This window comes from Salvia hispanica, chromosome 6 (genome assembly GCF_029641045.1).
Source record: "Salvia hispanica isolate PSC_SH4W2 chromosome 6, Shi_PSC_v1, whole genome shotgun sequence".
In the NCBI taxonomy this organism is placed as follows: Eukaryota; Viridiplantae; Streptophyta; class Magnoliopsida; order Lamiales; family Lamiaceae; genus Salvia; species Salvia hispanica.
In genome coordinates, this window is record NC_142697.1 from 30288303 (window position 1) to 30300532 (window position 12230).

At 33.5% G+C, this 12230-nt stretch overlaps 1 protein-coding gene across 4 annotated transcripts; it reads right to left on the bottom strand.

The window, feature by feature from the left end:
• Positions 1–4498: 4498 nt before the first annotated feature.
• On the bottom strand, positions 4499–6600 carry LOC125203557 (ethylene-responsive transcription factor ERF110-like). Of its 4 annotated transcripts, none has more exons than XM_089059977.1 (3): positions 6466–6600; positions 5760–6153; positions 4499–5379 (listed from the first exon to the last, which is right to left on the bottom strand). In XM_089059977.1, the coding sequence occupies exons 2-3, from the start codon at positions 6034–6036 to the stop codon at positions 4703–4705; spliced, it is 954 nt and encodes a 317-aa protein (XP_088916103.1). In that variant the 5' UTR covers positions 6037–6153; positions 6466–6600; the 3' UTR covers positions 4499–4702. The 4 variants fall into 4 exon arrangements, with proteins under 4 accessions (XP_088916103.1, XP_088916102.1, XP_047957893.1 ...); XM_089059976.1 differs by having other exon boundaries at positions 6364–6507; XM_048101936.2 differs by lacking the exon at positions 6466–6600 and adding an exon at positions 6266–6345.
• Between the last annotated feature and the right edge of the window lie 5630 nt (positions 6601–12230).

The window sequence follows — 12230 nt, forward strand, 5'->3', positions numbered from 1 at the left end:
GGGCATCATACCCGCCATTTGGGGTTGTTGAATCTTCGGCGTCATTCAGAGCATCATCCCAGACATCGGTGCACTTCCACCGGCATTTCCCCCCAACTCTAACGGGAAAAGTTGGCGTTTGTGACTCGCTGGTGCTCCATTTATCTTTAAAGGAAATGAAAGTAGAGAGAGAAACTCGTTAAAACAAGTGGTGCATTTAAAATGAAGTTCAACGAGCTGTATATATACAATTTTTTTAAAAATTAAAAATCGGGACGTCTGTCGGTCCAACGCAATGGCGGACGTCGCGACGGACGTCCCGGGAATGCCGCAGAACTCCGGTATCCGGAGATCTCGTCCGCATCTGTCGTCGCCATGCCTAATGGCGGACAACCGGCACGCCAGTCGGAGTTCCGCCGTAGCGGATGCTCTTAGATACTTCAAAAAAGTTGAAGTATATATGTTAGTGATAGTTCTAATTAAATTTAAGTAAAAATGACCATTAGCTATGATCCTGTAAATATACTTACTAGTCAATGATTTTATCGAAGTAATTCTCAAGTTTTGTCTTTGTGTATGTTTTGCAAATCACAATATTCTAGTTAGTTGGTTGTCTAGATAGAGCATCTGCTAACTCACTTCACTGGTATTGTATTATAAAATTAAGTAGTACTCCCTCCGTCCCGCTTTAGCAGTCCCATTAACTTTTCTGTCCTCGTTTTGTAAAAATAATAATAAATAGTTAAAGTGGAGAAATAATAAAGTAAAAAAGAGAATAATATAGAGAAGAGTCTTACCTACATTATTCTCTTTTTTACTTTATTTTTTCTCCACTTTAACTATTTATTACTACCTCCGTCCCCCAAAATTTGCTACACTTTGACCCGACACGAGTTTTAAGAAATGTAATGGAAAAGTGAGTTGAAAAAGTTGGTGGGATGTGGGTCCTACTTTTAAAGTATTAGTTTTATAATAAAATGTGAGTAGGAATGAGTTAGTGGAATATGGGGTCCACTACCAAAAATGGTAAAAGTGAAGTGTATCAAATTTTCAGGGACGGACGAAAATAGTAAACTGTATTAAATTTTCAGGGACAGAAGTAGTATCATTTTTACAAAATGAGTGCAGAAAAGTCAATGGGACTACTAAAGCGGGACGGAGGGAGTACTATAAAAAAAAAAGCATGACTCATGTTTTCTTGCAAAGTCTAAACAATTTCTTATAGCCCGAAGCTATAAAAAATGGGACATCTAGTTTAACAAGGATTCTGATGATCATGAGATTCCATCAATAATCATATCTAGAAATGACTAAAAGTGGTAGTAAAATACTGAAGCTCTTTATTGAATTGTATCATTAGGATTTCTAAATTTATGATCAGCCTATTTGTATATGGTTACTCATGTCTTAAGTGCTAGACTTCCATTGTTCACTACACAAAATTAAAGTCTTTAAATTGGTATTGTCACAGTCATATTATTAATGAAGTCATAACGATGTTCCCTCGATGGGGCAAGCATGCATGCATGTTGAATGATTATGAATTTATGTACACTTTTTTTAAGGTTGATGAAATAGGTTTTGTGTAGAAAGGTTGGGCAAGACAATAAAGGTTAGATTTATATATACCAATCATTAATTGTAATAAAAAGAAAACACAGGGAAAAGATCAAACCAAAATTAGGTAAGTCATTTGTGGAGGTGGCACAGACCAAATTATAACATGCATATAAAGGCGTGGTGAAATAGGTTAGCTAGGCAATTTATGAGGATATATGCTTTCAACATTTGGACCAACTTGTTAAATTAATAATTATAGGTGTACATAATAGTTGACAGTTGTCCTTATTTTTTAAGGTTAGGGATCATTGTCCTACAACACAACGACATAAGAAAAAGTAGGGTTCCTCACTAAATATTGTTTTATTTTATTATATATCCTGTGATTTACACATGTCTTAAGATGGTTAACAATTACAGGATTCCCATTTTAAATTTTTTTGCTTAAAGAAAAACATATTCTCTTTCGTGAAGGATTAATTAATAGGTGAAATAAAATAAAAATAACCAGAGCTAAAGACGGATTGCCTGACGGCTAATTCATTTAAAATTAATTTTAAAACTTATGTAACGATATAGGAAGGAGTGTTCGAAAATTAAATATTGCACTTTATTATGGATGCTTAATAAACTACCTAGATGGAAATTAACTTTAAATAGACTTGTGAAAAGAAATTTGCAATGTATACATTCAACCAAGCGTAATACGGAGTACTACGTAAGAATATATAATTAAACAGACTTTATCACTAGGGGCGTTCGGTTTGCAAGATTGTATCCCGAAGTACTACGTAAGAATATATAATTAAACAGACTTTATCACTAGGGGCGTTCGGTTTGCAAGATTGTATCCCGAAATTAATTATGGAGTGTGTTTTTTTCATGAGATTCAGTCTCACAACTCAATCCTATATGGATAATCATGGGATAACTAGTCATAACTAACCCCTTGTGACTAAAATAATCTCACAACTCAATCTTAGATTATATCTTGATACTATTTTATCTGGGAAAATCGAAGACCGCTATTTTTTTATATAGAAGTAAAATGTTCAAACTAACGAAGGTAGTGAGCAAAAGTTCATCAAAACAACAAATAAAGTTTTGCAGCAAACCAAACACACGCACATGAGTTAAAGCCAAAACACCTCGCAATCTCCCAATATCTTTTGAAACCCAGGGAACCCCGACAAACCAAAAGCACAGAGAAAGAGAAGGAACAGAAACAAAACATCCAAACGGCAACAGATGCAAAAGAGTCAACAACAAAGAAAATCCAAGTCTCGCACAACCTCATAAAAATAAGAACATACTCGTGAGGACACGCTCGCGGATTTCGAAGACCACCATATAGTATTAATCTATGGAAGCGACAAAACATAAAATAACTGAGTCGGTCCCACCACTCATGATGTTATATTATTAATTCGAGAGATACGTAACTATACAACCCACGAACAATTAGGTAATCAAGCAATTAACATCTAATTAACCCTCACTAACACGCATGCATCTGGTCATCTATATTCAAAACCAGCCACGAAATCAACCCTTAATTACCACATTTGGATAGTTACTTCTATACATTATTTAAGAACATGTCTATATCCGGTTTCAAATTTCAATATACTTGATTGAACAAGTGATAGCTTCGTATCCACGAGTTTCTTTTGCTATCATCACAATATCCATCACATAGCATGTAATCCACTACTATATAATTAAATAATCGAACTGATTCAATTAAGTAGTATGAGATTGCCATGTAACATCACAATCTAAAATGGAAACATGTGTACCAAATTAAAAATAACCTTTAGTCATATGTTTAATATTGAAAATAGAACTTGAAGTTTTATATATTAAAGTACATGCTTCATCATGTTTATTTTAAAAAATTATTTAATTTTGTTTGATAAAATGAAAAGAAAAAATTAATTGAATATGAATTCTACTTTTAGATATGTTAGTTAACAATGATGTGGAATGAGTTAGTAAAATTGAAATTCAATTACGAAATATAGTAAAAATGAAATGAGATAATTAAGGTGGGTCGGATGGGGTGCTATATAAGATGTAGTCATGGTTAAGACTACAAAATAAATTTTAATAATATGTTACTACCTCCGTCCCTGAAAATTTGTCCCATTTTTCCATTTCAGTCCATCCCTTAAAATTTGTCTCATTTCATTTTTACCTTTTTTGGTAGTGGACCTCATATTCCACTAACTTATTCATACTCACATTTTATTATAAAAATAATATAGAAAAATAGGACCCACAATCCACTAACTTTTTAACTCACTTTCCATTACATTTCTTAAAACTCGTGCCGGGTCAAAGTGGGACAAATTTTGGGGGACGGAGGTAGTATCTACAAACATTTACACCGGATTCAGATTCATTTTTAGTGCAAAAGTCATACACTCTACTGTGATTTTATTTTTAGTCATTTACACTAAATTCAAACTTAAAGAAATATTTTCTATCCATTCATTTTTTTTTAATCATAAATTCTCAAAAAATAATTTGGGTTTATTATAATATAAACCCAAATATAAGTAAAAATTTATTTTACATAAAGTTAAAATGGAATGGATTTTGAAGTCCATATTTTGGATGTTATCGTATAAGGAGATAGAAAGTCGAAACTATAAACTATATCTAACCTTGAAAAATAAAAAATAAAAAAATATTAAGAGATAAGCGACTGAATTCCCTAGCCAAAAATGTCAAAAATATTATTAAATGCTCTCTATGTATATCCATTCAACTACAAAATGGAATTACATTATCAACGACAGCAACCGGTTGCTTCTACATGTTTCTTGATTTCGACATTCAGCACCAAATTTTTTCTTATTCTCAAGTTTGACCCGATTTTTTATATTTGGAGCCCACTTAATTACGAATATATACATTTGCACTCGTTTTTTCCCAGAATCCTGGGGAGAAGATATTAGCATTAAATTCGAATAAAATTCGAGAACAAATTTATTTCCTCAATCTAAATCCAATGCCTCACAAAATATCAGAATCCTACAAAATCAAATAAAACAATAAAACAGCAAAAAAAGAATACATGCTAATTGCTGCCTCTCTGTGTGTGTATAATTTTTAGTATTTAAAAAAAAAAAAAAAAAACACTAGTTAAAATAACAAATTACGAAGTAGAGGAAGAAGGATAATTGCCGGAGGTCCACGGTGGCGCCGGCAAACTAGCACCACCACCATCTCCGCTACCACCATCGCTGCGATTCTGCTGATTACCTCCCGGCGGCGTGAAATGTATCGTTTGGCCGCTGGAAAACATCACCGGATATTGCGAAATTGAGGAATTGAAGACTGTCGATTGTTGCGATTGATGCGATGTCGAATACAATCCCGCCGATGAAGATCCGTACATCATTTGATCGTACAAATTCGCCGCCGATTGCTGCGCCGCCGGAAAATCGCCGGTGCTCTGCAGCAGCTGCGAGTATTGCCAGTAATCGGGCGGGAACATCGGCGGCGGAGCCGCCGCAATTTGCGAGGATCGCGAGGGCTGCGGCGGCGGCAGTGCCCTCACGTGCTCGGGGAAATTCAGCTTCGCGCGGTTGCCTCGGAAGCGGAGAGCAGCCTCGTCATAGGCTCGGGCGGCAGCCTCGGCGGTTTCGAACGTCCCGAGCCAGACGCGCGCGGCTTTGTGCGGGTCCCTTATTTCGGCCGCCCATTTCCCCCACGGCCGCTGCCGCACGCCTCTGTATTTTTTCCTTCTTTCTTCTTGCGGCCGCGCCGCGGCCGTGGGTTCTGGCTGCTGGGGAGGCTCGGACGCTGCGGCGCTAGCTCCGGACTCTGGCTCTGTAAAATTAGGATTTGGTGAGGGCAATTTTGGATTTAATTAATTACTATTCTTAGCATTCATTTTAGTACTAATATTGGAAAAATCAAGATTGAGAAAAAATAAAATGAGAAGTAATTTGGTGAATGATTCAAATGTTTATCTAGATTGGGAAAAGGATTGGGATCTAGAGTGGTAAGACGAAATAGTTGAAAATGACACCACATTGTACTACTGGATCAACATTGTTGAAAATATGTACTTCCGCTATTAAGAGTATCGGTTTTGTCATTTCCGCCATCGGGAGTCTTAGTAAATTTTTCACCTAATTTATTTTATTTTTTGAAAACATTCTTAGTATTTATCAAAATAAATAAATAAATAAATAATCGGAACGAACCAGCTTTAACGGCTCCAATCCCGAGATAAGCCGTATCGGGAAACTGCGTGACACTGTCGTCGTGGTTGCGCGGCCGCTTCTGCCCGGCCCACGAGCCGGAGCTGGAAGACGAATAAGTGGAGGAAGGCGAATCAACGGCGGAGCTGCCGTGCCGCTGCCCCGAAACCACGTGGGTCAGCGCCGTCACCATCGCCGACATATCGCGGTGCTCCGGCGGCGGAGGCGGCGGCGACACCACCGCCGACAGCAGGTAATCCGGCTGGTGCTGCTGCTGCATGAAAAAATACGGATTGGTCTCAACATCACCGCTCACGGCGGAGGAAGAAGTGGTGGCTCCGGTGGTAAACTCCGGCCGAATTCTGGCGTAGTCGCCGCTGCCCTCTCGATTCGCCACCTTTGATAAGAGCATATACCACAAAAAAAATCAATCACTAATCACAACTATTTGATTGAAAATCAAGATTAACGGAAGAGGAGAATTGTGGGAAAAATTGAAGAAAATTGACCCTTTTAATTTGTTATTCTGAATGTCAAAAAACAGAGTATATAAGAAGGAAAAAGAGGAAGCAGCCGCCAATTCAATAGAAACAGAGTGCTGAAATACCTTTTGCTAATTAACAAGTAATAAAAAATGGAAGAATCCAAAATAAAACTAGAAATAAATGAACCGACTGAAACAAAAAGGAAGCTGTTTTGGGGATATTACATGCACTTGGCTCTTCGAAAATTATAGGGGAATGTCGGTTAACTTGTTGGTGAAGAGAGAGAGAAGGTCATGTTTGAATTGAGTTGTGAGGATGAAACAAGGAAGCCAAAAGGGAATTGTGTTATTGCATCACTAATTACACATTGCTAATTGTGATTTATCGACAAGTTTGGATAAATAATTAAGGAAAATTAGAGATGGTGCTCGTGCGGTATTAAGTAAATGGGCTTTGGATTTTAATTTTCAAGTTGTGGTCCGCGTTGGGTGTTTGCTGTCCACCGAAAAGCTAGCAAACTAAATTAGAAAAAGAATAAATTCTTGAGTTAGGCAACTATCGAGTTCTAATGTCTTGAATTAATTATTTAGGTGATTCGTAAGAGTGTCCACAATAGGGGAGCCTGCTGCAATGCCACGGCTCCCTACTGCTACGGAAATGGGCAGGCACGGGGTGAGGGGTGTGTTTGTGGACGGCCATGAGCCACGTTCGCTGCGAGGCAGCGGCGGTGGGACGGCGCTGCGAGCCGCAGCAGCGCCGAAAACGTTTTTTATATATATATAAATACACCATTTTTCATTCTTTTCACCTCGCACACATCTACACTCTCATTCTTTTTCTAATTATTTTTAGTCTGATAATTTTTATTCAACTTGAATTAAAATATACCGACAATTAATAAAATAATATGATTTGTGGCTGTGGCGTGTCCACTATTGGGCTGGACAAGTTTTTGTGACTGTGTCTTAAGCGTCTCCGTGGCTATGCCACATTATTGTGGACCCTCTAAGTAGATTGACCAATTTTCATAAAATATTCTTTACGCATGAACAATATTTTTTCTATGGTTATTAGTATTTTTTATGCAATAAGAGCAGACACAAGAAAATAGTTTTAGAGGAGCTAAAATTAAAAAATATTCCAAAATACTACTCCCTCCGTCCCAACTATGATGACACGTTCCTTAGCCGGGATGGGATTTTAGGAGTTATTGGTTAATGTGTTTAATTGAAGAAAGAAAATATGGGAGAAAGTATTAATATAGAGAGAGAAATAAAGATGAATATTTTAATAGGATGGGAAAAAGTGGTTGAGTGTATTAATTGAAGAGAGAAGGTTTCTAGAAAAGGAAATGTCTCATCTTAATTAGGATAAACTTAAAAGGAAAACATATCTTCTTAGGTGGGACGGAGGGAGTAATAAATATAATGTTAATTTTAAATTTTTATTGGGGTTATGAAGCTCCCCTAGACAATCCATTGGATCCGGACCCCATGCTGCCATACACAGAATAATAATCTTTCACAATCTTGTTTTAAGTATTACTACAACAATTTTTTTTTACTGTAATTGGCAAAATATAATTGGTTTCATCAGAACCTTACCTATATGTGTGTGTCTTCCTGGCTAGAAATAAAATGAACTTGAACCTTTTAGGTCTTTATTAGGTTCATATATAGCCACAATGGTAACAGTGTCTTCGGACTTCTTTCGCTTTCAATCGGCGCAAACATCCATGGAGTGTTTGGTAGAACTTGTTTTAATACCGGTTAGGTAGGACTTCGAATCGAATTCGGATAATAAATTAATTATTAATATTACTATTATATAAAAAATTTTATTCCTTATTTATTATTCTGTATTACTTTATTAAATTTAGGATTATGTTTTTATTTTTAAATTTTTTATATAGTCTTTATTTCATTCACTGTCTTCATCACAATTTTACAAGTCCGCACACACCGCCTTGGTTCAAGTCATTATCTTGTGTTGTTGAGTTCATGTCGTCATTGTGTGCTATCGTTCCAACACAAATAAGATTGTCTCGTTAACAAATTTTGATCATAACCTAAGCCACACGATTTTAATCTAATTTTGCCAAAATTTTAAGCTACTTTTCCCCTTAACAAAGTATTTATTAAAAAATGAGCCACCAACGATGAAATGCCTCAAAATCATAGTCCTTTAATATCGTCAGCATTAGTTGTTAAATGTTGATGTAGTTTGAACATGAACAAAATGGATTTGAAACAGTTCAAAATTAAAACAATTAAAATAAGCTTGTGTTATTTGGTGTTTTGTAAAGCTATATAATTTAAAGTCACATTAAAAATCAAAATCGGTCTACTATTCATTACTATTTCATTATATTATTTCAATTACCAAATAACTCTCCGTTTTAAGTGAATGAACGACAAATCCAAATAGTGTCACTGTCACATCATTTTCAATTCTATCTAATTTTACTACTTGTAAAATTAAAGTGCTAGTAATGGTGTATTTTGTAACGATTCATGTTAATTATAGATACAATTAATTCCCAATAATTAGCATTTTTCTTAAATTTTTCAATGTTTAATGGTCAACGTCTTGAAAAACAAGGCTGAATAATTCGTTTGTGTGGTTTCTTTTTTTATTTTAATATTATGCAGAAAATTATATACTAAATTATAAAGAAACATACTGTATTTTTTTTCAACTACAGCAGGCTACTCTCTCAAATAAAGTATAAGTACAGTTAGTTTTTAGCAATATGGTCAAAGCACGTATATTCCGATAATTGAACAAGTAAAATAAAATTGGCCAATAAAAGAAGAAGAAAAGTTAGACTTCAATTATTTGCGCAATTGGTTAATATTTCAAAAAAAACAAAAAATCCTTATTTCATTAGTTTTTTTGGCTTATCGTGTAGGATATCAAATTAATATTAAGGTTATGCGAGCAATATTAATCTTCTACCCAATTTATTAGACTTCATAGTTTTTAATTACAATGGAACTTATTTTGAATACGAGGGGTTAATTAATAGTCCAACAATTCTAGTGGTGCATGGCAATCTTATATATTTAATTGCAGTAAAACGGTTCAATCAGTGGTTTATCGGTCCGACCGGTTGAACCATGAACCAGTAGTTCGTCGATTCGTTTGCCGGTCTGAGTTTTAAAACATTGCATGAGAGTATATAACTGTGAGTTATAATAAAAATGTTATCCTTCTTGTACGTAAAAATTTCGTTGGTAAAAGTTATACTCTCATTGACTTTTCTGCACTCGTTTTGTAAAATTGATAATAAATAGTTAAAGTGGAGAAATAATAAAGTAAAAAAGAGAATAATGTAGATAAGACTCTTCTCTATATTATTCTCTTTTTTACTTTATTATTTCTCCACTTTAACTATTTATTATCAATTTTACAAAACGAGTGCAGAAAAGTCAATGGGACTGCTAAAGCGGGACGGAGGGAGTAATTTTTATAAGTAAAAGTTATTTGGTTAAAAATAACAATTATTATAAATAAAACTTATCATTCTTACAAATAAAATTAAATATTCTTATAGATAAAAAAAAATTATAGTACACACCAAATAAAAAAGTGATAATTCATATTATTAAAAGTGATTGTAACAAAAATTACTACTATTAAGTTTAATAAAATTATTGTTTCAAACATATTGCTGGCATTTTTTTTGTCGTGATTAAATGAGGCGATCGTATGAAAATGATAAGGATGAAACGTTTGAGGTTGGCTTAATCTTAATATGTCAAATCGTTGAATTGGGTCAACCTTGATAATTTTATTGTGTAGTGATACCTTTTGAGGAAGAATAGACTTTCACAGTAATAATGCTATTACCAGGCTATGTAGTTCAACTAAACTAGCTCCATGAGAAATAATTTAAGTGATAAAATGAGCTAGACTATTTGCAGTTGGAAGATATAGCCCAATAATGAACTAACACGTAAAAGTAAAAGAATTAATGATCATGGTCTTTGAAGAATAATTCAAAGTTCGATTAATTATCATTTAATCTATAATATAAATTTTTAAAAAATACAATAACAAAAGTTGATTTTGGCTTATTTTAAATAGAAACTAATTAATTTTAGGATTAGTCTAAATAAAGAAAAAATGTTATAAGTCAATCCCTTATTTGTATAGATTGATTGTAATTTTGATATATGATATATCCCAAAACACTAGATAATTCCTATCTTTAATTTGAGATAATTTTTCTTTATTCATATTCTACTTGAAAGTTGGGATGAGTCAAGTATTATTAAAAACAAACGCCTGTAATCAATCATTCAAAAATAATAAGAAATTAATTTAATTAGATTCTATTTATCTATCCATATTCACTTCAAAAGTCTCTCCTAGTGAGTACTCTTTATTAATTATCCGCTTAAAATAGAGCCAAAAACATTCGGAAAACAATGATTTCAAAATATATGCAATGTATATATTGTTTATTCAGCGAATTTTAGATTCTATCTGTCCAATAAAAATAGAACACTTTAATGATTTTGATTCATCCCTTCAGAATACACATTATTCATTTATAAAAGTTCTTCCACTACTAATAATGTGCTCATCAATATCTATTAACAATATTTCTAACTATATTTTTCTTCTACTTTATTAATTATCCATTAAAACTCATACTTCAAAAGCCCTATTTTCATAGGAGGACTAAGGAAGTTTTAAAGTTGAGGAGAATTACTAATCTATTGATGAACTACTATCATAGTATTACATTAATGTATTCTCCATAGACACAAAACGATGCAATTTACCAGCGCCATGTCATCTTTAAATGACAACTTTGCTTTGTAGAATAAAAATTTTGCTTATGAACTAAAAATTGACACAAATCTTATATACTTCATATGTCCCTATATTAAACATTGGCGAACCAAAGTGAGAGGGAGGAAGGGCTAAACCCTCATTGATATTACTTTTTAAATATTTTTCTATTAATTTTTTTAAAAATTTATTCAAGTTTAATGTAAATTATTATGTAATAGTCCCTACAAATTATCTAAATTACTCAAAAATTTACTTTAAAATAAAATTTAAAAGTCCCAGTCAGTCCGTATCGATAAATCCTTCTGTGTCCGCCCATGGTTCCATAATAGTAGAGAATTTAGGAATAACACATGTCTTAATACTCCATCCTTCCCAAGATAGGCGAAACATTTCTTTTAGGCACGAGATTTAAGGAATTAATATTTAAAGAGTTAAAGTAAAGAGAGTAAAGTATAAGAGAAGAAAAGGTAGAGAAGTAAAGAGAGAATAAAGTATGTGGAGAAGAAAGTAATAGAGATGATTTTTTGCAAAAAATGGAAATGATTCACTTATAGTGGGACATCCCAAAAAGAAATATGACTTGCTTATCTTGGAACGGAGAGATTACCAAATTAGTAAAGTATAAGAGAAATATCAAAAAAAAAAGTAGTTGGATATTGTTAGTATACAATAAAGCTGACCTCCTTAGAAAGAAAAACTAATTTCCAAAAATAAGTGACATAATTTTAGGAGACGGATCAAAATGACAAAACTAGACTTCTAGTGTTCTTTAGTACATCTGGATTATATCACGTGTAATCATAAAATATAGAACTAAGTTATGAATAATTACATATACTATGACAAAGCTTAGAAATAGGAAAAAGAATATGGGACAAACAAAGCTAATTGTCGTCGTGGAAAAACACCTTAAAGTACCTCTGGATGATGACAGAGATTGTCCTTTCCAAGTGTGTGGATTAGAGAGTTGATAATAATTAATTACTAGAACTCAATTTAAGTCTAAATTCACAACTATAAGATATAATTGACTGGAAAAATTAATGATGACAAAGTACATAGATAGCGATTTTTTAATCATTTATTGATAAAAACAAAAATAAAAGTATGTGGGCCTATTAAAATGAAGAAATAGCATATGCATCTAATGAAATAAAGACAAAAAAGATACTATAAAAATGTA

Excerpts from the sequence above, each read along its gene's own strand:
- LOC125203557 (XM_048101935.2), bottom strand. The coding sequence starts at position 6,168 with ATGCTCTTATCAAAGGTGGCGAATCGAGAGGGCAGCGGCGACTACGCC. Across the intron at positions 5,380-5,759 it reads GATTGGAGCCGTTAAAGCTG|AGCCAGAGTCCGGAGCTAGC; the intron begins GTTCGTTCCGAT and ends CTAATTTTACAG.